Source organism: Oryctolagus cuniculus, assembly GCF_964237555.1.
Source record: "Oryctolagus cuniculus chromosome 16 unlocalized genomic scaffold, mOryCun1.1 SUPER_16_unloc_1, whole genome shotgun sequence".
Taxonomy (NCBI): Eukaryota; Metazoa; Chordata; class Mammalia; order Lagomorpha; family Leporidae; genus Oryctolagus; species Oryctolagus cuniculus.
The window spans coordinates 4,355,107-4,377,063 of record NW_027208201.1 but is presented as its reverse complement, the minus strand read 5'-3'; the positions used below and the strand labels follow the sequence as shown (position 1 = coordinate 4,377,063).

Below are 21,957 nucleotides of genomic sequence, written 5' to 3'. Positions count from 1 at the left end.
ATGTCGATTAAGAATGCATGGCTGCTTGGGGTTGCTCCAGGTAGTTTAGATGCAACAGGCAGCTTGTGTAGCAGGTTAAGCTGGCACCCCACGTGGACTCCAGTTCTAGTCCCGGCTGCTCCATTTCCAATCCAACTCCCGGCTGATATACCTGGGAACGCAGTGGCTGATGGCCCAAGTCCTCGGGCTCCTGCATGAACAGTTCTGATCCAGGCCCGAACCAGGAACCTGGAACTCCACCCAGGTTTCCCATGTGGGTGTCAGGGACCCAAGCGTTTGGTCCCTGATCTGGTGCCTTAGCCGGGAGCAGGATCGGAATCAGAGCAGCCGGGACTTGAACCGGCACTCCAGGATGTGGTCGTCCCAAGTGGTGACTTAACCTGCAGTGCCACCACAGCAGCCATAAGGCAGACTCCCAAGCTACTCAGGGTGTTGCCGGTGACGGGGCGCACAGGACATGGTGAGTAGGGGATGCCGGGTTGGGTGATGAACGTGATTTGGAAGCAGGAAGTGCCAGTGGTTGCACAGTATTGTGAGTATACTGCCGGCCACTGAATGGTTTATTTTATTTTATTTGAGGGGCAGAGAGAGGCGGACAGAGAACCCCCATCTGCTGGTTCCCTCCCCAGGTGCCCATAGCAGCTGGATCTCAATCCAAGTCTCTCACGGGGGTGGCAGGGACCAAGCTGCCTGGGCCAGCGCTGCTGCCCCCGAGGGGCTGAGCCAGGCCTTTACGCTCCGACTCGGGATGTGGGTGCCGCATGTGGCGGCGTAATTGCTACTTGTCTGCTTGTAAATGATAAATCCTGTGCTGAATGGTTTCAGTAACAAAAACAAAGGCGGGAGTTGCGTCAGCATGTCTGTATGTAGGTGGCAAAGATCAAGGAGAGGGAAGAATCTGAGGGGTTGGCCCAGGCCTGAGAGTCCAGGACGGGAGCTGGGGGACCAGGCCAGGCTTGGCTGGAAGCAAGCGGTCCTGCACCTCGGGAGCCTGCGAGGCCCTGGGCAGGTGGGCGCTCTGGGGGCGCCGGGGACGTTTTCTGTTGGTTTCTTTTTTTCTTTTTCTTTTTCTTTTTCTTTTTCTTTTTCTTTTTCTTTTTCTTTTTCTTTCCTTTTTTTTTTTTTTTTTTTTTTTTTTTTTTTTTTTTGACAAGCAGAGTGGATAGTGAGAGAGAGAGACAGAGAGAAAGGTCTTCCTTTTGCCATTGGTTCACCCTCCAATGGCCGCTGTGGCCGGCGCACCGTGCTGATCCGAAGGCAGGAGCCAGGTGCTTCTGGTCTCCCATGGGGTGCAGGGCCCAAGCACCTGGGCCATCCTCCACTGCACTCCCTGGCCACAGCAGAGAGCTGGCCTGGAAGAGGGGCAACTGGGACAGAATCTGGTGCCCCGACCGGGACTAGAACCCGGTGTGCCAGTGCTGCTAGGTGGAGAATTAGCCTATTGAGCTGCAGTGCCAGCCTCTGTTGGTTTCTATATTCTCACGGATGCGCCGGCGCTGCCACGAGGACTTGAAATGGTGCTGGAGGGGGTGTCGGAGGGGCGTCTCTGACCTCCGAGGGGGCCGATGAAAGTTGACAGGGTTAACAGAGGAAGAGAGGATAGGAATCTATTCACCGTGTGTGGGCGTGGGGCGAAAGTGGGGACAGTGATGAGCCCGTGACAGTGACTGGTGCTGTGCCGAGATTTCTGTGCCCTTCCTTGTTGCAGGGAAGGAATAGGAAAGAAGGGAATGCAGGGGGACAGTAAATGAGTTTGAGGGGATCGTGAATGAACCCCAAGAACAGATGAGAGTGTGAGGCCTGTGGTTTACTCCCCAGATGGCCACAGCAGTCAGGGCTGGGTCAGGCCAAACTCAAGAGCCAGGAACTCCATCCGGGTCTCCCATATGGGTGGCAAGGACCCAAGTACTTCACCCTCACTGCTGCCTCCTGTGCATTAGCGGGATGCTGTATCAGAAGTGGAGCAGCCAGGATTTGAACCCCTGCTCTGCTAGGGGGAGTCCCCGTCTCAAGCTGTGGCTTAGCACGCCGTGTCGCGATGCCCGCCCTGGAGAGCATCTTTATAAAGATCGGCCCGCTTTCTGTTCTGTTTCTGCTTCCTTCAGCCTTCTCTCTGGAAGAGATCTCCCTCATTGCCTCAGCCCACAGAGCGTTTATTCTACTTCATGGGATAAAGTGTTCCCAGGTCCTAGACTCCAGCGTAAACCCATTTACTATCTTTCAGTGTCGTAGCCGTGGCCTCTGTGGTGGCAGTTAGGATGTGGTTCTTGGTGCCCACGCCCCGTCCTGGAGTGCCTGGTTCAAGTCCCGGCTTCCTCTGCTTCTGGTCCAGCTCCCTGCTAATGCACACCCTGGGAGGCAGCAGTGATGGCTCAAGTCCCTGCCACCCATGTGGGAGACCTGCACGGAGTTCCTGGGTCTTGGATTGGCCTCAGCCAGCTTTGGCTGTTGCAGACATTTGAGGAGTAACCAGCAGGTAGATAGAAGTTCTCTCTCCGCCTTTCATACAAAATAAGAATATGTAAATGAAATGGTTGTGATTTTATTTATTTTGAGAGGCAGAGAGAGAGACGGACAGTGGAAAAGAGCTCCCATTCGCTGGTTCACTCCCCAAGTGCCTGCAATGGCCAGGATGGGGCTGGGGTTGGGGCCAAGAGCCAGGAACTCCCATGGGGGTGGCTGGGCCCCCATCGCTTGGACCGTCAGCGCTGTGCTGAGACAGAGAGGAGAGAGGTCTTCCATCCACTGGTTCACTCCCCAGTTGGCCGCAATGACTGGAGCTGCGCTGATACGAAGCCAGGAGCCTGGAGCTTCTTCCAGGTCTCCAACACAGGTGCAGGGGCCTGAAGACTTGGACCATCTTCTATTGCTTTCCCAGGCCATAGCAGAGAGGGGGATTGGAAGTGGAGCAGCTGGGTCTAGAACTGGCGCCTATACAGGATGCTGGCACTGCAGGCGGCAGCTTTACCCACTACACCACAGCACCTCCTCCTATTGTTTTTAAAAGATTTATTCATTGGTTTGAAAGGCAGAGTTAGGGAGAGACAGAGAGAGAGAGAGAGAAATCATCCACCTGCTGGTTCACTCCCCCCAGGAGGGCCACAGTGGCCGGGACTGGGCCAGGTAGTGGTGCCTGGAGCTCCATCCAGGTCTCCCACGTGGGTGGCAGGGACCCAAGCACTTGGGCCATGCTCTGCTGCTTTCCCAGGCCATTAGCAGGGAGTTGGATTGGAGGTGGAGCAGCCGGGACTTGAACTGGTGCTCACTTGGGTTGCTGGTATCACAGGAGGCAGCCTAACCTGCTGTGCTGCAACCCTGGCCCCGGAACTTATTCCTGGTTGGACATGAGGGTGCCAGAGACAGGGAAGGCTTTGTCTCTGATGAAAGACGATCACAAAGAAGGCCAAAGCTCAAGTAAACAGTTCCCGATGCAGTGAGGGATGAGCGAAGGCCAGCATTGCAGGTGGTGGGTTAACAGGTTAACCCATGGAGCCACAGCATGGCCTGGGGGTGTGTTAATTTCTACTCCAGACTCTTGTCTTGCCTTTTTTTTTTTTTTTTTTTTTTTTTTTTGACAGGCAGAGTGGACAGTGAGAGAGAGAGACAGAGAGAAAGGTCTTCCTTTGCTGTTGGTTCACCCTCCAATGGCCACCATGGCCGGTGCGCTGCGGCCAGCACACCACGCTGATCCGATGGCAGGAGGCAGGTGCTTATCCTGGTCTCCCATGAGGTGCAGGGCCCAAGCACTTGGGCCATCCTCCACTGCACTCCCTGGCCACAGCAGAGAGCTGGCCTGGAAGAAGGGCAACCGGGACAGAATCCGGCGCCCCAACCGGAACTAGAACCCGGTGTGCTGGCGCTGCAAGGCGGAGGATTAGCCTAGTGAGCCACGGTGCTGGCTTGTCTTGCTTTCTAAGTATAGATGTGTATAAGTTGCACAAGAAGCGATGACAATGTTTATTCAGAAGGTGAGAACAGGAACACACATACACAGGTGAGCCGGGGTTGCCCCACATAAAGAAATGCCTGTAACAAGTGGGCAGTGGGCTAGAAGACTGGCCAAGGAGGTAGGGAGGGGAGAGGGGGCACTTGGGTAGCACCTCTAGCCACGGGCTGCATTAGAGCAAGCGAGAGACCAGGATGCAATCTGGCACCGAAAGAGATGCCAACGTCATATGGCTTTACCCATTATGCCACAACACTGGCCTCAAATTTCTCTCTCTCTCTCTCTTCCTCTCCTTTCCCCTCCCTTCCTCCCTCCCTCCTTGACATTGTGGTCCCTGTTTTTTTTTTTTTTTTTTTTTTTTTTTTTTTTTTTTTTTTTTACAGGCAGAGTGGACAGTGAGAGAGAGAGACAGAGAGAAAGGTCTTCCTTTGCCGTTGGTTCACCCTCCAGTGGCTGCCGTGGCCGGCGTGCTGCAGCTGGTGCACCACGCTGATCTGAAGGCAGGAGTCAGGTGCTTTTCCTGGTCTCCCATGGGGTGCAAGGCCCAAGCACTTGGGCCATCCTCCACTGCACTCCCGGGCCACAGCAGAGAGCTGGCCTGGAAGAGGGGCAACTGGGACAGAATCCGGCGCCCCGACCGGGACTAGAACCCGGTGTGCCGGCGCCACAGGCGGAGGATTAGCCTATTGAGCCACGGCGCCGGCTGTCCCTAGGTTTTTAATCCATGACCTGTGCCACTGGCCTCTTATGAGAGGAGGTTCAAGTCTCAGCTCCTCCACGTCCCATCCAGCTCCCTGCTAATGTGTCTGGGAAAGCAGCAGATGATGGCCCAGTACCTGGGTTCCTGCCACAATTGTGGAAATCCCAGGTGGGATTCCAGGCTCCTGGTTTCAGCCTGGCCCTGCCCTGGATGTTGTAGACATTTTAGGAGGGATCCAACAGATGGAAAATCTCTCTCTGCCTTTGAAATAAAATAAACATGTGAAAATGCCCAGAGGCAGTAGGGGGCAAGTGTGAGCAGGTGCAGCGTGGGCTTGGTGGTGCTGAGTTCAGAAACTGCTTCCCCCCACCCCCACCCGGGCTCACATGTCAGACACCCAGGGGCACAGAGCAGCAGGTGCACACGCGGTCCCTCAGGACAAGGCTATCGGGGTAGCTGGGCTGGAAGCCAGCCTATGAGGAGACCTTGTGCCCAGGAGGGACGCTGGCCTGCAGGAAGGGGAGGGGGAGGTGGCTCTCCCCATCGTCAGGAGTCGCCAAGCTCCTGTGCCCCTCTGCGGGAGCAGGGGTCCTGGGGTATCTGGCACTAGAGGGGCAGGTGTGCTTTCAGGTCAGGCGAGAGCTGGGAGTGCCACCTTGGAGATAGGGAAACGGATTCAGTGCCCTGGGCCTGCAATTCTGCCATCAAGTAGGAAGACTCCAAGGTGCTCACCGCCTGGGTCAGGGCAGGTGACAGCTGTGGGTGTTGATGGCATTTCCATAGCTTGCAGTCAGGCACAGAGGAGGACTTCCTGGAGGTGGAGTGCAGCTTAGAAGCGGCGCTCTGCGAGGGGACACAGATTGTGTGTGTCTCCGAGAAGTCCCGAATCTGTCCACCAGGGGGCGTCCAAGCTGGTCTTTCTCACCTTGCTCTGCAACCTCCACTCTGCTTCCACAATCCGGTCTCCAGGAAGAGGTGCCTGGGCTCCTCTTGGTGACCCCTGGACTTTGAGAACCCCCAGAGGCTCTCCGAGGCCTCAGTTCCTACCTTGCAGGCTCCACAAAGCCTTGTGGCTCATCTGCATTCCCCTGTGTGGGGCGTGGTGCATTCTGTCACTTGGGCTGTGACAAAGATGCCTGCTTGGGGAGGGGGCTGGCTTAATTCTTAAAAATCTTAGCTTATTTGAGAGACAGAGGAAGGTGGGTTGCCCATCCACTGGTTCATTCTCCAATGACCAAGAGCTGGGAACTCTGTCCTATCTCCCATTTGAGTGTCAGCAACCCAAGTCCTTGAGCCATCATCCACTGCCTCCCAGGGTGCATTACCAGGGAGCTGGAATCAGGATTCAGAGCTGGGACTGGAGCCCAGGCACGGTTGGATTTGGGACATGGACGTCCCAAGTGGCAGCTTCACCACTGCACCAAACACCAGCTCCAGTCATATTTGAGTGAGATGAAATCTACACAATACAGAAGGAAGTGTGTGTAAGACGGGAGGGACAGGCACTTGAAAGTGGAAAGATTGAGTGGCATTCAATGAGTCCACAGTCCTGGGCAAGCACCACCCCTGTTGTCCAGGATGTTTTCAGCACCAGAGAAGGAGCCCTGTGCTGGTTACATGGCTGCTCCCCAGGCCTCCCTCTCCTAGCCCAGGACAACCACTCCCTGCTTCCTCTCTGCGTGGAGTTGTCTGCATGTTTTGTTTAATCAATCATATGAATGATCATGCCTGACTTCTTTCATTGAGCATAGTGGGGATTTTTTTTTAATTTTTAAAATTTATTTGGAAAGTAGAGTGAGAGAGATCCTTCATCCATTGGTCCACTCCCTAAGTGGCCACCATGGTCAGGACTGAGCCAGGCCAAAGCCAGGAGTCAGGAACTGTATCCAGTGTCTCCCGTATGGGTGGCAGGGGCCCATGGCTCAGTTACTTTAATTCCCGCCACCCACATGGGAGACCTGGGTAGAGTTCTGAGCTCCCAGCTTCAGCTGCAGGCTGATCTGTGCTTGGCTGCTGTGGGCTTTTGGGGAGTGAACCAATGGAGGGGATCTCTCTCATCTCATCTCTCTCTCTGTATATGGTTTGAGTGTGTCTTCCAAGGGTCTGTGGCTGGAAGCGTGGTCCCCCATGTGGCCATGTGAGGCCATGGTGGCATGTTCCAGAGGTGGAGCAGAGGATGTTGGAGGCACCCACTCCCCCAGGAAGGAGTTGATGGAGTTCTCCCCACAGCAGGTCATCAGGATGAGCCTGGCTCCTCACAGACCCCTCTGTCTCACCTGTGAGCTCTCACTTCTGCACACGCTCCTGCCACTGTGACACCATCCACCGTGAGGTCGTCCCCAGAGCCAAGCCAACACCAGCACTGTGCCTTCGGACCCCCAGAATCGTGAGCTAAGTGAACTTCATTTCCCTATACATTGCCCAGCCATGGGCACTTCGTGACATTAATGGAAAATAGACCAATGCATAGGGCTGAGTAGGGTGTCAACTTCTTCCTGAGTCAGTTTTGAATCCTTGTACTTTTCTAGGAGCTTGGCAAGTTCTTGGAAGTTTTTAAAATTTATTTGGTAAAGATAATATTGTTTTTTGTAGTCTGTGAAGCATCTGTAGCAATGAATGCTTTCCTTTTTTGATTTTTTAGTTACTCATGTGAGTGTCACAAGGACACACACACACACACACACGAGGGTGGGGGCACTCCCAAGAGCCAGGAACTCAACGCAGGTATTCCACATGAGTGGCAGGAACCCAATTGCCCAAGCCATCACCACTGCCTCCCAGGGTCCACATTAGCAGAAAGTTGGAGCCAGGAACTGAATCCAGATACTCCCCAGTGTGAGATGTGGGCATCTTAACTGCTAAGCTAAATGCCAGTCCCTCCTGTCTTTATGTTGTGACTTCTTTGATTTTCCCTGATTAACCTGGCCAGAGGTTGGTCTATTTTACTATTTGTTCAAAGCACCGAGTTGAGTCTGGAGTTGGCATAGTAGGTTACACTGCAGCATGTAATGCTGGCAGCCCATGTCGGAGCCCCAGTTCAGGTCCTGCCTGCTCTGTTTCTGATTCACTTTCCCGCTAATGCACCTGGAAGGCAGCAGATGATGGCCCAAGTACTTGGGGTTCCTGCTACCCACATGGTAGACCCGGTGGAGCTCCTGGCTCCTGCTGTGAGCCTGGGCTGGCTCTGGCTGTTGGAATCCTTTGAGCAGTGCACCGGCAGAGGGAAGATTGACCCCGCTCTCTCTCTGTGGCTTTGCCTTTCAAATAGATCTTAAAAGAACCAACCTTTGGGTGTGTTGCTCCTCTCTATTCATGTGTTATTTTTCTTCTTTTATGGTGCTTATTCTTTTTCTTAGATTAGATGCTTAACTATTTTTTTTTCTTTCCTAATGTAAGCACCTGAGGCTACTTGTTCCCCTCAAAGGACAGCTTAGGCTGCATCTTCCACGTAGTTATGGGTAATAGTTTTGTTATTCATCTATAAGAAGGTTGTGTGTGTGTGTCTCCCTCTCTAACTCTGCCTTTCAAATAATTAAATATTTTTTGGTAATAAATATTTAAAACAAAAAAAGTACTGTTCAGTGGCATTTGGCACATTTCCCACCAAAGCTGTGGAACCACAACTTTAGTCCCAGAACATTTCCATTACTCTAAAACTCCCCACCCCCTCACCCCCAGCCCCTGGCTATAAACTATACTTTATGTTTTAAAAAGATTTATTCATTTCTTTGAGAGGCAGAGTTATAGAGAAAGATCTTCCATTCTCTGGTTCACTCCCCAAATGGCTGCAACAGCCAGGGCTGGGCCAGGCTGAATCCAGGAGCCAGGAACGCCATCTGGGTCTCCATGTGGGTGCAGAGGACCAAGCACTTGGGCCATCTTCTGCTGCTTTCCCAGGCACATTAGCAGGGAGCTGGATCGGAAGTGGAGCAGCCGAGACTGGAACCAGCTGACATTGCAGGCATTGGCTTAACCCACTATCACGACACTGGCCCCAACTGTACTGTATTTTTATAGGTATATCTCTTCTGAATATTTCTTATCAAGTCAAAATGTGTGACCTTTTGTGTCTGGCTTTTTTTTTTTTTTTTTTTTTTTTTTTTTTTTTTTTTGACAGGCAGAGTTAGACAGTGAGAGAGAGACAGACAGAAAGGTCTTCCTTCTGTTGGTTCACCCCCCAAATGGCTGCTACGGCTGACGCTGTGCCGATCCAAAGCCAGGAGCCAGGTGCTTCTCCTGGTCTCCCATGCGGGTGCAGGGCCCAAGCACTTGGGCCATCCTCCACTGCCCTCCCGGGCCACAGCAGGGAGCTGGCCTGGAAGAGGGGCAACGGGGACAGAATCCGGCGCTCCAACCGGGACTAGAACCCGGGGTGCTGGCACCGCAGGTGAAGGATTAGCCTAGTGAGCTGCGGCGCCGGCCACGTCTGGCATTTTGCACTGAGCCCATGTTCAAGGTTCTTGGCATTTCCTTCCTTTACCTGGACGACCCGTGATTTGCTTAGTAGTTGCCTGCTGGTGTGCATTTGGGATGTCCCACCATTTGGCTGTTGTGAGTAGTTCTGCTGTGCCCATGTCCCCCCATGTTTTTGTTATTGCTGTTGAGTCTTCAGAGTTCTTTACATAGTATTGGACACATCTTTGGATATATAGTTGCAAACAGTTTCTCCCATTCTGTATGTTTTTTAAACATCAACTTTACATTGTACTTAGTATTAATAATAGGATTTCCCTTTTAAAAACTAGAACAGTGACTGTAGTTTCTATCTGAGCGCTATCTTCTACCTTCTCAACTCAACGATGGCATTGCTACTTTCTATTTCTGCCTATGTTTCTTGCTTACTGTACCTGTACTAGACAGATCTTCATGCCTTTGCAACATATCTTGTGGCCTTGGAACTTTATGAAAGACCAGCCATTTCAGATGAAAGATATTTGCTGAATCCTTTCCTGAAGTGGTTAAAGCAATTTGTAGTCCCCCTGGGGAACACCTATGGGATTCCTACTGAGCCTCATTTTCTACACACTTGCTACTGCTCCGATTTCTCTATTCTTTTTTTTTTTTTTAAGATTTATTTATTTTACTTGAAAGTCACAGTTACACACACAGAGAGAGAGGGAGAAGCAGAGAGAGAGAGAGAGAATCCTCCATCTGCTGGTTCAGTTCCCAAATGGCCGCAAAAGCCAGAGCTGCGCTGATCTGGAGCCAGGAGCTTCTTCCAGGTCTCCCATGTGGGTGCAGGTCTCCCACGTGGGTGCAGGGGCCCAAGGACTTGGGCCATCCTTCACTGCTTTCCCAGGCCATAGCAGAGAGCTGGATCAGAAGTGGAGCAGCCGGGTCTCGAACCGGCACCCATATGGGATGCCAGCGCTGCAGGCGGCAGCTGTGCCCACTACACCACAGCGCCGGCCCTCGATTTCTCTATTCTTGTCTACTGGGTCTACAGTGGCAGCTCACCGTCTTAATTGACATTTCCCTGATTACGAGGGAGGTTGAGTGTGTCTTTTTATTATTATTTATTTATTTGAAAGGCAGACTTAACAGAGAGGAGTGGGAAAAGTGGGGGTGGAGAAAGAGATCTTCCATCTGCTGCTTAACCCCCCAGATGGCCACAACGGCCAGTGCTGGGCTAGATGGAACCCAGGAGCCAGGAGTTTTATCCAGGTCTCCCATGTAGGTGCAGGGGCCCAAGCACTTGGGCAATTTTCCACTGCTTTCCCAGGCCATTAGCAGGGAGCTGGATGGGAAGCGGATCAGACGGGACTCTGAGCGGCACCCACATGGCATGCAGGTATTGCAGGTGGCAGCTTTACCCACTGTGCCACGACGCCAGCCCCCGAGCGTGTCCTTGTAAGTTTATTGGCCCTAAATGTTTTCTCTTCAATACGTGTATTTTGTCCTCAATTTCTTTGAGGTTGCTTATCCTTTTTTTTTTTTTTTTTTTTGAGATTTACTTATTATTTATTTGAAAGAGAGGGAGAGACAGAGACAGATCTTCCATCAGCGGGTTTGCTCTGCAAATGGCTGCAATGGCCAGGGCTTAGCCAGGCCAAAGATGGGAGCTAGGAGCTTCTTCTGGACCTCCCATGTGGGTGTGGGGGCCTTAGTACTTGGACCATCCTCTGCTGCTTTCCCAGGTGCATTAGCAGGGAGCTGGACTGGAAGTGCAGCAGCCGGGACTCAAACTAGCACCCATGTGGGATCCTGGTATCTCAGGAGGTGGTTTTACCTGCTATGCCACAAACACCAGCCCCTTGCTTATCTTCTCATTGAGTTTAGGAGCCAAGTAGATAAGAACATTAGGAATATCAGGAGCATGTAGATAAGAGAACAAACTTGTGCTGAAGTCTCACTCTTGGGGACAGGATCTTTGGCAGGTCCTTGGTTTTTGCAAGCCCCACCAACAGAGGGCGCTGTCACTCCCGCATTTTTGTCAACAGGTCAACCACGCTGCTTGGGACCAGACGCGTCTAAGACTTGGGCACATCTGCACACCTGTGAGGAAGTAACTGGACGACTGCACCCATGTCTAAACATGAAAACCATGTATGTCTGAGACGCCCCTTCCACACGTGGCCTGAGGGTCACTTTCCCGAGTGTCTTCAGTGCACCTGCGTTTTGACCACGACCCGTCCGGGGATGTCAGGTGGGTGCTCTAAGGCACCTGGAGGGTGGAGTATTTAGGATATCTGGATGCTCAACCTGGGTTTCACCTGCCGGGTTTGGCTGTAGTTTCACTTTGCTGTGTTGCTGAGGTCATGGCTGCAGGGACACCTGCGGTTCTGTGGCCGGCTCCGTCTCCCCCCACCCCACCATCCCTTCCTGCTGCTTTCCCTCTCCTGCCCCTACCCCCAGTCTCTCCCCCTTTGGATCGTTCCAACTCCCCCTCCCTTTGTGCGGAATGTTTATTTTTATCTACTTGAAAGGCAGAGAGGGGCCGGCGCTGTGGTGTAGTAGGTAAAGCTACCGCCTGAAGTGCTGGCATCCCATGTGGGCACCGGTTCCAGTCCCGGCTGCTCCACTTCCAATCCAGCTCTCTGCTATGGCCTGGGAAAGCAGTAGAAGATGGCCCGAGTGTTTGGGCCCCTGCACCTGCATGGGAGACCCGGAAGAAGCTCCTGGCTTCAGGTGGGCCCAGCTCCTGCCCTTGTGGTCATCTGGGCAGTGAACCAGCGGCTGGAAGAGCTCTGCCTCTGTCCCTCAAATCAAGCAATCTTTTTTTTTTTTTTTTTTTTGACAGGCAGAGTGGACAGTGAGAGAGAGAGAGAGAAAGGTCTTCCTTTTGCCGTTGGTTCACCCTCCAATGGCCGCCGTGGCTGGTGCGCTGCGGCCAGCGCACCGCACTGATCCGAAGCCAGGAGCCAGATGCTTCTCCTGGTCTCCCATGGGGTACAGGGCCCAAGCACTTGGGCCATCCTCCACTGCCTTCCCGGGCCACAGCAGAGAGCTGGCCTGGAAGAGGGGCAACCGGGACAGAATCCGGCTCCCCGACCGGGACTAGAACCTGGTGTGCCGGCGCCGCTAGGCAGAGGATTAGCCTAGTGAGCCGCAGCGCTGACAAATCAAGCAAACTTTAAAAAAAAAATAAAATCTTCCATGGGCTGCATTGCTCCTTAAATGCCTGCAACTCCTTAAATGCCATGGCTGGGCCAGGTCACAGTCAGCAGCCAGGAGCTCCATCCAGGTGTCCCATAGGGGTGGCAGGGACCTAAGTACCGGGCCATCATCTACTGCCTCCCAGGATGCATGACCAGGGGTCTGGATGGGAAATGGAGAACCATGGGTGTGGGTATCCCACGTGGCACCTGTACCCACTACACCACACCGTCTGCCCCCGCTCCCCTTTAAAAAATTAATTGGGGGGCCGGCGCCACGGCTCACTGGGCTAATCCTCCACCTTGCGGTGCCGGCACACTGGGTTCTAGTCCTGGTCAGGGTGCCGGATTCTGTCCCGGTTGCCCCTCTTCCAGGCCAGCTCTCCGCTGTGGCCAGGGAGTGCAGTAGAGGATGGCCCAAGTCCTTGGGCCCTGCACCCCATGGGAGACCAGGAGAAGTACCTGGCTCCTGCCATCGGATCAGTGCAGCGCACCGGCCACGGCGGCCATTGGAGGGTGAACCAACGGCAAAAGGAAGACCTTTCTCTGTCTCTCTCTCTCACTGTCCACTCTGCCTGTAAAAAAAAAAAAAAAAAAAAAAAAAAAAAAAAAAATTAATTGGGACCAGCACTGTGGCGTAGTAGGCTAAGCCTCTGCCTGTGGCACTGGCATCCATATAGGTTCAGGTTCCGGTCCCGGCTGCTCCACTGCTGATCGCCTGGGAAAGCAGCGGAAGATGACCCAAGTGGCATCAGATCGGCACAGCTCTGGCTGTTGTGGCCACTTGGGGAGTGAACCAGATAGACCTCTCTCTCTGTGTCTCTCAAATCTTTTAAAAACTTATATGAGAGGCACAGCTCTCATCCCACTCTTCCACCCCCCAAATGCCCACAACAGCCATGACTGGGCCAGCCTGCAGCCAGGAGCTCCATCCAGGTCTCCCACGTTGGGGGCAGGGACCCCAGTACCTGAGCCATCTGTTCTGCCTCCCAGGGTGTGCACTGGCAGGGAGCCGGAGTCAGGAGCAGGGCGGGGGTGAGACCCAGGCTCTTGGATGTCGGGTGCAGGCCTCCACCCCACGCCCTCTTGAGCTCTGCTCCTCCCCAGTGCCTCTCTCTTCCTTCTGCCTCCAGACCCGTCTCTCTCCCCGGTTCGGTTTCTCCCAGCCCCAGGCTGTGCCCTCTGCATTGATCCAGAATCTTGTCTTTCTGCAGCCTCTTCCCCATGCCCTCAACTGCTTTCATTCCCCTGACCCCTGGCCTGCCTTTTCCTCCGTGGAGACAAAGGGCCTCCCTGTGGCTGCAGCATTCCCTCCTCCCCGTGTCCGCCGCGGTGCCCCCTGTGCCCTCTGGGCACCTGAGCCTTGCGGCTGTGGCCTCTGGGCCGTGGGGATGCTGTCCCTCTTCTCTGCAGAGCTCCTGAAGGGGAAGTGGCCTCGTGCAGGCTGACCCGTGGGAAGCCACTTTCTGTGCCTCCGTGGGTCCTGAGGGTGGGGGGGTCACGCGTGCCTCCTGCTTGGGCGACGCTGTGTGACCTTCTGCTGTGTCAGCCAGGCCTGGGAGCAGCTGGCCAAGGCACTGGCAGGGGGTGGGGTGGTCAGGGGCTTGTCTGGCGTGGCACTGGGCAAGCCGATTCCCTGACTCCCTGGGGATGGAGGAGGCGCCCTTACAGGGACCCAAGACCTCAGGCACAGAGTCGGCTCAGGTTCAAATTTTATTGGACCCCTTTCAGCCAGGGCTCCCCGCAGCCCCCCAAGGCTACAGCCGGAGGTGGCGCAGGCCCTCCCGCCCTGGGGTCGGAGACAGATCATCAGCCCTGGTGCCCAGCCTGGGCGCGGCCTTCCCTGTCTCCTAGCAGCTGGCCCGTGGGCCGCGGCCCAGCCACCCGCCAACGAGGCAGGGCCGGTCCCGGGAGGGTTACGAGGCCGGCGTGTGCCCGTTGGCCAGGCGCCCGGCTGCCCGGCTCCGTGGGCCCTCAGCGTCCTCGGGGGCGGCCCTGGGCCCTCGAACAGCGCCGTTCTTCAGCGGTGGGTGTTCGGCGTCCGGCTCGCCCTCGCTGGAGTCCGTCTCCTCCACGTCGCTGCGGATGTCCTTCTCCATCTGGGGGTGGGGCAGGGGGCGGGGCTCAGAGTGGGAGGAGGGCGTGGTCTGGGGGTGAGGAGGGTGGGGCGGGGGAGGTACGTGCGCGCTGAACCGTGACCATCCTACCCGGCCCTTCCGGGTGAAGTTGTAGAGCATGCGCAGAATGAGGCAGGACCAGAACACGTGCAGCAGCTGCAGCAGCCCCAGCAGCGCGTTGAAGAAGTAGTAGCCGAAGAAGGGGCCCCTGTTGATGATGGACTCGTAGTACGTGGTGTAGAGGATCCTGCAGGGGTCAGAGGGAGTCACCTGCTTTCCCTGTTCCAGAACCTTCTATGCCCCCTGGCTAATTCCTGCATTGTGAGTCCTTCACGGGGAACTGGCGTTGAGGTGCAGCGGGTTAAGCCACGGCTTGCGAGGCTGGCATTCTGTATCGGGACGCAGGTTCAAGTCCCGACTGCGCCACTTCCCATCCACTCCCTGCTGATGCACCTGGTAAGGCGGGGGGAGGGGACAGGTGCTTGGGCCCCCACACCCACGTGGGAGATCCGGGTGGAGCTCCTGGCTTCGGCCTGGTCCAGCCCCAGCTATTGCAGACATTTGGGGAATGGACCAGCAGATGGAAGATCTCTCTCTCAGTTAACAAATAATAAGTAGCAATTAATAATCTTAAAAGATCTTATATTTGAAAGGCAGAGGGAGAGAGCTTCCCTCTGCTGGTTCACTCCTCCCAAACGGCCACCAATGGCCAAGGCGGGGCTGAGCTAAAGCCGGGACACCTCTCTGGCTCTCCCATGTGGGTACAGGGGCCCAAGCACTTGGGCCATCTTCCACTGCTTTCCCAGGTTATTAGCCGGGAGCTGATCCCAGGCACTCGGCTATGAGGTCTGGATGGCCCCATCACCATCTTAACCACTATGCCAAGCATCTGCCTCTAAATTTTTAATCCCACGTTCTGCAAATTTGTGGGAGGGCCCTTGTACTCAGCCACATAAGCTGGCCGCCTGGCTGTCCTGACCATGAACCCCAGGGTGGGGCTCAGTGTCCCTGCCGCTCTCTTCCTCACCAGCAGGCAACCTGAAGCCAGCCCGAGAGAATGTTCCAGAATGCTTTTCCCCTACCATTCCACCATCTTGTCCGCTGGCCTGGACACACAGGGTGGCCCCGTTCAGACTTGTGGCTTAGAGACACCTGCTATGGGCCAGTGCCTCCTGCACTGACCTCTTCCGCATAAAGCCCAGACTGGCACGCCCACTGCCGCCTCTGTCCCCTGCTGCGCTCATGGTCTCCTCGCGACCCTCCAGGTCGCCCCTTGAATCCACCAGTGTCTCAGCTACCCTGGCCCAGCACAGCGGCCTCCCTGCATGTTCCCTCTGCAGCCACCAGAGGGCACCCGCGCGCGCACCTGCGTTCTCTGGGGGAGCTTTGCACGGCAGCAGCTCAGCGAATGCTGCTGGTTCAGCGATCAGGCGCCCCTGTCCCTTCTTGCCCACCGGGTCTCAGACCTGGGCCGGGCACACCTTCCCCCTGTCTTGCTGCGAGGGCCTCGGCCCCCACAAGGTGGGGTGTGTGTGTGGGGGGTAGACTCACTGGGTGGGGAAGAGCACGAGACGCGTGTAGAAGAAGACCAGGGAGAAGACGACGAAGAGCGCATCACACGCCAGCCGGAAGCGGGTGTAGTTGAACATCTTGCAGGCCTGGGGAGGACAGCAGAGGGCGGGGGGTGGGGGGGGGAGCTGAGGACCAGGGCCCAGGTAGGGAGGGGCGGAGTCTGGGCCCATGGAAAAGGCGCTGTGGGTAGGAACAGCTGTGATAGGGCGGGCCTCAAATCTAGGCATTGCCTAGAAAGGTGGAGGGTGGGAGAGGTTTCCTATCCCAGGAGGACCGAGGGGCGGGGCCCCCGGGCTCAGAGCTGGGCGGGGCCGGGCTCACCTCCAGCAGGTAGTCAGAGGCGTCGTGGAGCAGCAGCACCAGCGAGCCAATGCGCAGCAGGTTGGCGCTGTAGGAGAAGGTGATCAGAAGGATGGTCACGAAGTGATGCACCACCTGCTCTTTGAAATCCTGTGGGAGACGGGGGTCACAGCCCGAGCAGCTCGGGGGTGCTGGAGGCCCCGGGAGCGGGTGGGGGGGACCCTCAGGGGATGGTGGCAAGCCCAGCCTTCCCCCACCCCAAGGACTCGCGGCTCGGTCTCACCTTGCGCCTGATGTCGAAGGGCAGCGTCATCACCAGTGAGATATAGAAGCTCAGCTCCAGGAGGTACCACCAGTACAGGGCCGGCTTCAGGGCCTGGGGCGGGGCAGGGCGCGCTCAGTCGTGGGCCGCGGAGGCCATGGCTTAAAACCAGGGCGGGAGCCTCCCGGCCCAGGAGGTAATCAAAGGGGGTGGCTTTGGGGCAGCACTAGTTCCGGGGGTCTGTTCCGCATGGGAGTCAGAAGCTGGACTTACAGGGGAGTCGCAGCGATGCTCGGCTGTGGCCCCTGGAAGACCCCGCCACTCACCTGCTCCGGGTAATTGTCCCAGCAATTCACTGGCGCCCACAGCCATGACTCCTGCAGGGAGATGGGTGTCGGAGGCTGCGCACAGGGCAGAGCCAGCTCCCTTTGAGGAGCGGGGCCGCTCAACCCTGCTTTCTCCTTCCTGGCAGCTGGGGGCTCGCTGACTCATGGCTGACTCCCCAGCTCTTGGTACAGCCGGCCCTCCACAGGCACCCGTAGGTGCTCGTGGGACAGGCGGGCGTCAGGTATACTCACGTGGTACAGGACACAGGCGCCCCCGACGAAGGAGCACAGATAGAAGACGAACCTCCAGCTGTGGGCGAGAAGGAGCCGCTGAGGCCGATGCCCAGGTGCAGACGGCACCCCGCCCTCACCCCCCGGGGGGAGGGGCTTACCTGGCCTCACAGAACTTCTGGGTCAGGCAGGGCCGGTCCTGGTTCCGACGCAGCCGGAACCAGCGTTGGGTCTGCCGCAGAGTGAGGCCACACTGGGCAGCTAGGAGGGCCAGCTGGGACTGTGCAGGGGGCGGAGGGGGCTGAGGTCAGAGAGGCCCAAGGTGGCCCTTCTGCCCCTGTTCCTGGATGGGGGAGGGGGCTCTGTGCTCCCCTCCCCTGTGGCCCCACTGGCAGGATTTGGGATTAAGAACAAGGCTGGGGAGGTGGCACTGTGGTGTAGCAGGTTAAGCCGCTGCCTGCAGTGGTGGCATGCCATATGGGTTCAAGTCCTGGCTGCTCTACTTCTGATCCAGCTCCCTGCTATGGCCTAGGAAAGCAGTGGAAATGGCCCAAGTGCTTGGGCCCTTGCACCTGCGTGGGAGACCTGGAAGAAGCTCTTGGCTCCTGGCTTGGGATCAGCTCAGCCACGGCCAGTGCAGCCCTTTGGGGAGTCTGCCTCTCTATAACTTTGCCTTTCAAATAAAATTTTTAAAAAAAGGGAAAAAAATGATGCTGGGGACAGCCTCTCCTACATGGCCAGGTCTTGCCCCTGTCTCCGGCCTCCCTGTTCCCCCTCCAGACCCAGGGCAGCCAGGCCAGGGATGGGAATGGGAGGGCAGGAGGGTCACAGGGCCACCTTCTTCCCACTTGAGGACAGGACACGCCCAGAGAGGCTGGGGCGGGGTGTGGGCAGGGCCTCCCCCCCCCCCCGGGAGGCAGGGGACCCAGGTGGAGTGGATGGTAGAGTGCCCCTCCGCTTCCCCTGGTCCCAACCTCCAGGCCATGCAGCTGGCCTCTCACCTCCTCGGGTCTCGGTCCTTCCACCAGGAAGTGTTTCTCTAGCACAGCGTTGGGCCTCACCTGCCTCCTGCTCCGATCCCGCACCCCCAGCCACCGGCTCAGGGGCAGGCCCACGAACCTGAACATGGGTGAGGGAGAGGAGGGACATGCTATGGATGGGGAACCTGAGGCAGAGAGGGGACAAAGTACTGGTCCAGGGAGCATCCGAGCACAGGGCTCCAAGCATCAGAAAACACCACTGGACCAGCCTTTAGGATGAGGGTGTGTAGGCCGACCTTTGGGATACACAGGTACCTTCACCACGTCCCAAACCGAGGGGTGGGAACCCCCTCACTGCCTGTCTCATGGTGGCCTGGGTCCTGGTCTATCACCATCCCCGCCCCGACCAGGCCAGGGCTGGGCAATGACAAGAGCAGACAGGCAGGGTCGCCCCCTCTCACCCCATCCCATATACTAAGGTGAGCACTGGAAGGAGCATGGATCATGGTCAATCACTGCAGTGTCCACAAGAGGGCGCCCCAGGGCCACACGTGGGGACTAAACTTCCGCTTCTGGCAGACAGACCCGGAGCAGCCTGGACGGCAGCTCCGTTCACACTCAACCATAGGGGCTGAGAGCACGTATGGAGCACTTACTGCCTGCCATGCGTGTGGCCGTGTGATGCACATGTTCAAGTGATCATGCCAGTGTCAAAGAAATGGCCAAGGTCACGCAGTGAGTGGGCAGCAGACCAGGGAACTGGCCGCCTCTCCCCCACCACCCACACCCCTTCACTGAGGCCACCGCAGACAAGGCCATCGTTTCAATGTCCACTGCCATGTCAGTGTCCAACAGGGCCCAGGGCTCATGCATCCCCCTACCGCAGCGGCCAGGAGTGGGACCCCGGGACAGGGACCCCTTGCAGGGGGTGGTTAAAGACTCTTGCATTGGGAAGAATTGCAGAGGAGCCCGTGCAAGGCCAGGGAGCCCCAGAGAAGGTGGCAGAACTGACAGCTGGGAGGAGGGCAGGGAGGGGGAAGGAGAAGGGGGGGTCCAGGCCGGGCAGGTCTGGAAGCTGGGAGCCCAGCCCTGGTCAGTGTGGGAAAGGGTGGGGCCCCCAGGAGAGAGGGCAGGAGCCGGACACCCAGGGAGAGGCGCCAACCCTGGTTCTGAGTGGTGCTGGGGTCGTGAGGGAAGGGACTGAGAAGCTGTGAGCCTTGGCCACTGGGGGACACTGCATCCAGGCAGGTGGCACCTGCTTGGGCTCTGCGCTACAGGAAGGGGTCCTGTGTGGGGAGGTGGGGGCCCGGGAACAGAGCCGAGGGAGGCACTGCGAGGTCAGGGAGAGACTTGCTCTATGGGCGACAAAGGGAGGAGGCCCTGAGGCCTGGGGACAGGCGGAGCAGGCAGGTGTCTCTTCACCTCTGCAGGCTGGCCCTCCGTCCAAGACACCGGCACCCCCCAGACCCCAGCTGTGGCCAGTGTCCTGGGAAGCCAGCAATCAGAGACCAGATGGACAGCATGGCAGCAGTGAGGGGCAGGCTGGAGCCAGGCCCCCACTGGGGACACGTTTGATGGCACCCCCGCCCAGTGCAAGGGCACACACGCCAGTGGCCGTGCGGTCACAGCCTGGCAGACACTCACCTCTCAAAGACGATGCGCACGACCACCAGGGCCAGCGCCAGGGGCAGGGAGGCCAGCAGGTCCCGCGGGTGGGCATAGACCAGGCCATCACGGTCCTCTAGTTGTGCCCAGGAGTTGTTGGGCGGCAGCCAGAACCGCTCCTGCCACAGCCACTCGTTCAGGTTGGACAGCATCCTGCGGACACACGAGCCAGTCAGAGGGAGTCTGGCCACGGGATGGAGGGCCGGGGGCTGGGCCTCGCCTGCCCGGGTTATCGGAGCTGCTTCCTGACCCCAGAAGCACAAGGTCTTGGCTCCCCACTCCACGTCCATACGATGTTAAGCACAGGTGCAGGCCGTGCGTCCTTAGGCAGATGATCCGGCTTCTCTGAACCTCATCTGGCCAGCCTGGTTAGGTGCAGGAAGTGCTCATCCTGCTGACACCAGATGAGGGATGAGAGAAGACGGTTCACGCCCACAGCTGTTACTCTGCACTCGCCAGATGCAAAAGGGAGGGGCTGCCTGGGGTCATGAACTTGGGTCCCAGAAGATCCCAGAAGGATTCCTTTCACTTGCAGGAAGCCGCCTCCTCCCAGCGCCGCCCAAAGATGAAGGATTTACGAAATCCAGCTCCCTCCCCTTGATACCAAGGGCATCCATCTCACCCGCTAGCCTGGAGGCTGGGCAGTGATTGGGTGGGAGGGCCTAGCCTGTGTCTGAGCAGCAGTCGAGGTCGGCCAGCAGCCCGCCAGTGGCCGTAGGGGGAGCAAGAATCTCCAGCTTGTTGGGCCCAAACAGCTGGTACCAGGCCAAGTCTTTTTTTTTTTTTAATTTTTATTTTTAAAAATTTTTTTGACAGGCAGAGTGGACAGTGAGAGAGAGAGACAGAGAGAAAGGTCTTTCCCTGCCGTTGGTTCACCCTCCAATGGCTGCTGCGCTGCGGCCAGCACACCGCGCTGATCCGAAGGCAGGAGCCAGGTACTTATCCTGGTCTCCCATGGGGTGCAGGGCCCAAGCACTTGGGCCATCCTCCACTGCACTCCCGGACCACAGCAGAGAGCTGGCCTGGAAGAGGGGCAACCGGGACAGAATCCGGCGCCCCGACCTGGACTAGAACCTGGTGTGCCGGCGCCGCAAGGCGGAGGATTAGCCTATTGAGCCATGGCGCCAGCCCAGGCCAAGTCTTGAGCTAAGCACCCAGATAACCACACTAGGGAAAGCTCATTCGTTCACTTGTCCGTGTGTCCATGTGTCCATCCATCCACCTGATGGAAACAGCTCCATCCATCTGCTCACCCACTGCCCACCCATTCTCTGCCAGTCCATCTTTCCGATCTGTTCATCCATCTACCTGTCCAAACATTTGTCCGTCATTCACCACCCATCAGTCCTCCTGTACATCCATCCTCCCACTTATCCAGCCCTCCAGGCACAAGATGCTCTCTGGTTTGTACCTGCCAGGTGGGGACTGGGCTCTGGGGACACGGCTGAGACAAGTCAACAGATTTGTACATAACTTGGATGCCCGAGAGTAACAGAGCCTGCTGGAGGACCCACAGGGTGGCTTTTTCGGACGTGGGACAGGATGAGGAGGCTCTGGGCTTGTGCAGAAGCACAGGGACTGAGCAAGAGGCTTTGCAGGGAAATAAGCAGCAGGTGCAAAGGCCCTGAGCCCAGAGAACACCCACAAGGATGGAACCGGCTGAGCGAGGCAGAGACAAGGATGAGGTGATGGTGGGGGCCGTGGGGAGGAAGCTGGGTTATTATCCCCAACGTTTTTTTTTTTTTTTTTTTTTTTTTTTTTTTTTTTTTTTAACAGGCAGAGTGGACAGTGAGAGAGAGAGACAGAGAGAAAGGTCTTTCCCTGCCGTTGGTTCACCCTCCAATGGCTGCCGCGCTGCGGCCAGCACACCGCGCTGATCCGAAGGCAGGAGCCAGGTACTTATCCTGGTCTCCCAAGGGGTGCAGGGCCCAAGCACTTGGGCCATCCTCCACTGCACTCCCTGGCCACAGCAGAGAGCTGGCCTGGAAGAGGGGCAACCGGGACAGAATCCGGCGCCCCGACCGGGACTAGAACCTAGTGTGCCAGCACCACAAGGCGGAGGATTAGCCTAGTGAGCCATGGCGCTGGCCATCCCCAACGTTTTTATGATGAGAAAGTTCAAAACCTATCATTCTCCAATAGTTCTTATGGGTTCTTCTTTCAAGGTTAGAATTCACTAGAGTGAAACGTACCTTAAGTAGATGAGGTCTGGAAGAATCCATGTACCTGGGTATCTCAATCTCCTATAAACATTACTTCCGGA

General features: G+C 56.7%; 2 protein-coding genes across 6 annotated transcripts in view; both read right to left on the bottom strand.

Annotated features, from left to right (window-relative positions):
• Positions 1-21,957, bottom strand: part of HNRNPM (heterogeneous nuclear ribonucleoprotein M) — a 245,919-nt gene that overhangs the window by 148,937 nt on the left and 75,025 nt on the right. The window lies entirely within an intron of this gene.
• Positions 13,942-21,957, bottom strand: part of CERS4 (ceramide synthase 4) — a 36,486-nt gene continuing 28,470 nt past the window's right edge. For 4 of the 5 annotated variants that reach the window (XM_002722001.5, XM_051835496.2, XM_070067546.1 and 1 more), the window contains exons 2-11: positions 19,674-19,847; positions 18,051-18,168; positions 17,211-17,329; positions 17,071-17,128; positions 16,819-16,869; positions 16,514-16,606; positions 16,252-16,380; positions 15,910-16,016; positions 14,449-14,605; positions 13,942-14,340 (exon numbers count right to left, since the gene is read on the bottom strand). In XM_002722001.5, coding sequence (XP_002722047.2) covers positions 14,158-14,340; positions 14,449-14,605; positions 15,910-16,016; positions 16,252-16,380; positions 16,514-16,606; positions 16,819-16,869; positions 17,071-17,128; positions 17,211-17,329; positions 18,051-18,168; positions 19,674-19,846 — 1,188 coding nt within the window. In that variant the 5' untranslated portion in view covers position 19,847 and the 3' untranslated portion in view covers positions 13,942-14,157. Of the gene's footprint in view, positions 14,341-14,448; positions 14,606-15,909; positions 16,017-16,251; positions 16,381-16,513; positions 16,607-16,818; positions 16,870-17,070; positions 17,129-17,210; positions 17,330-18,050; positions 18,169-19,673; positions 19,848-19,944; positions 20,124-21,957 lie in introns of those variants that run through there. The other variant, XM_008249144.4, reaches the window with a different exon arrangement.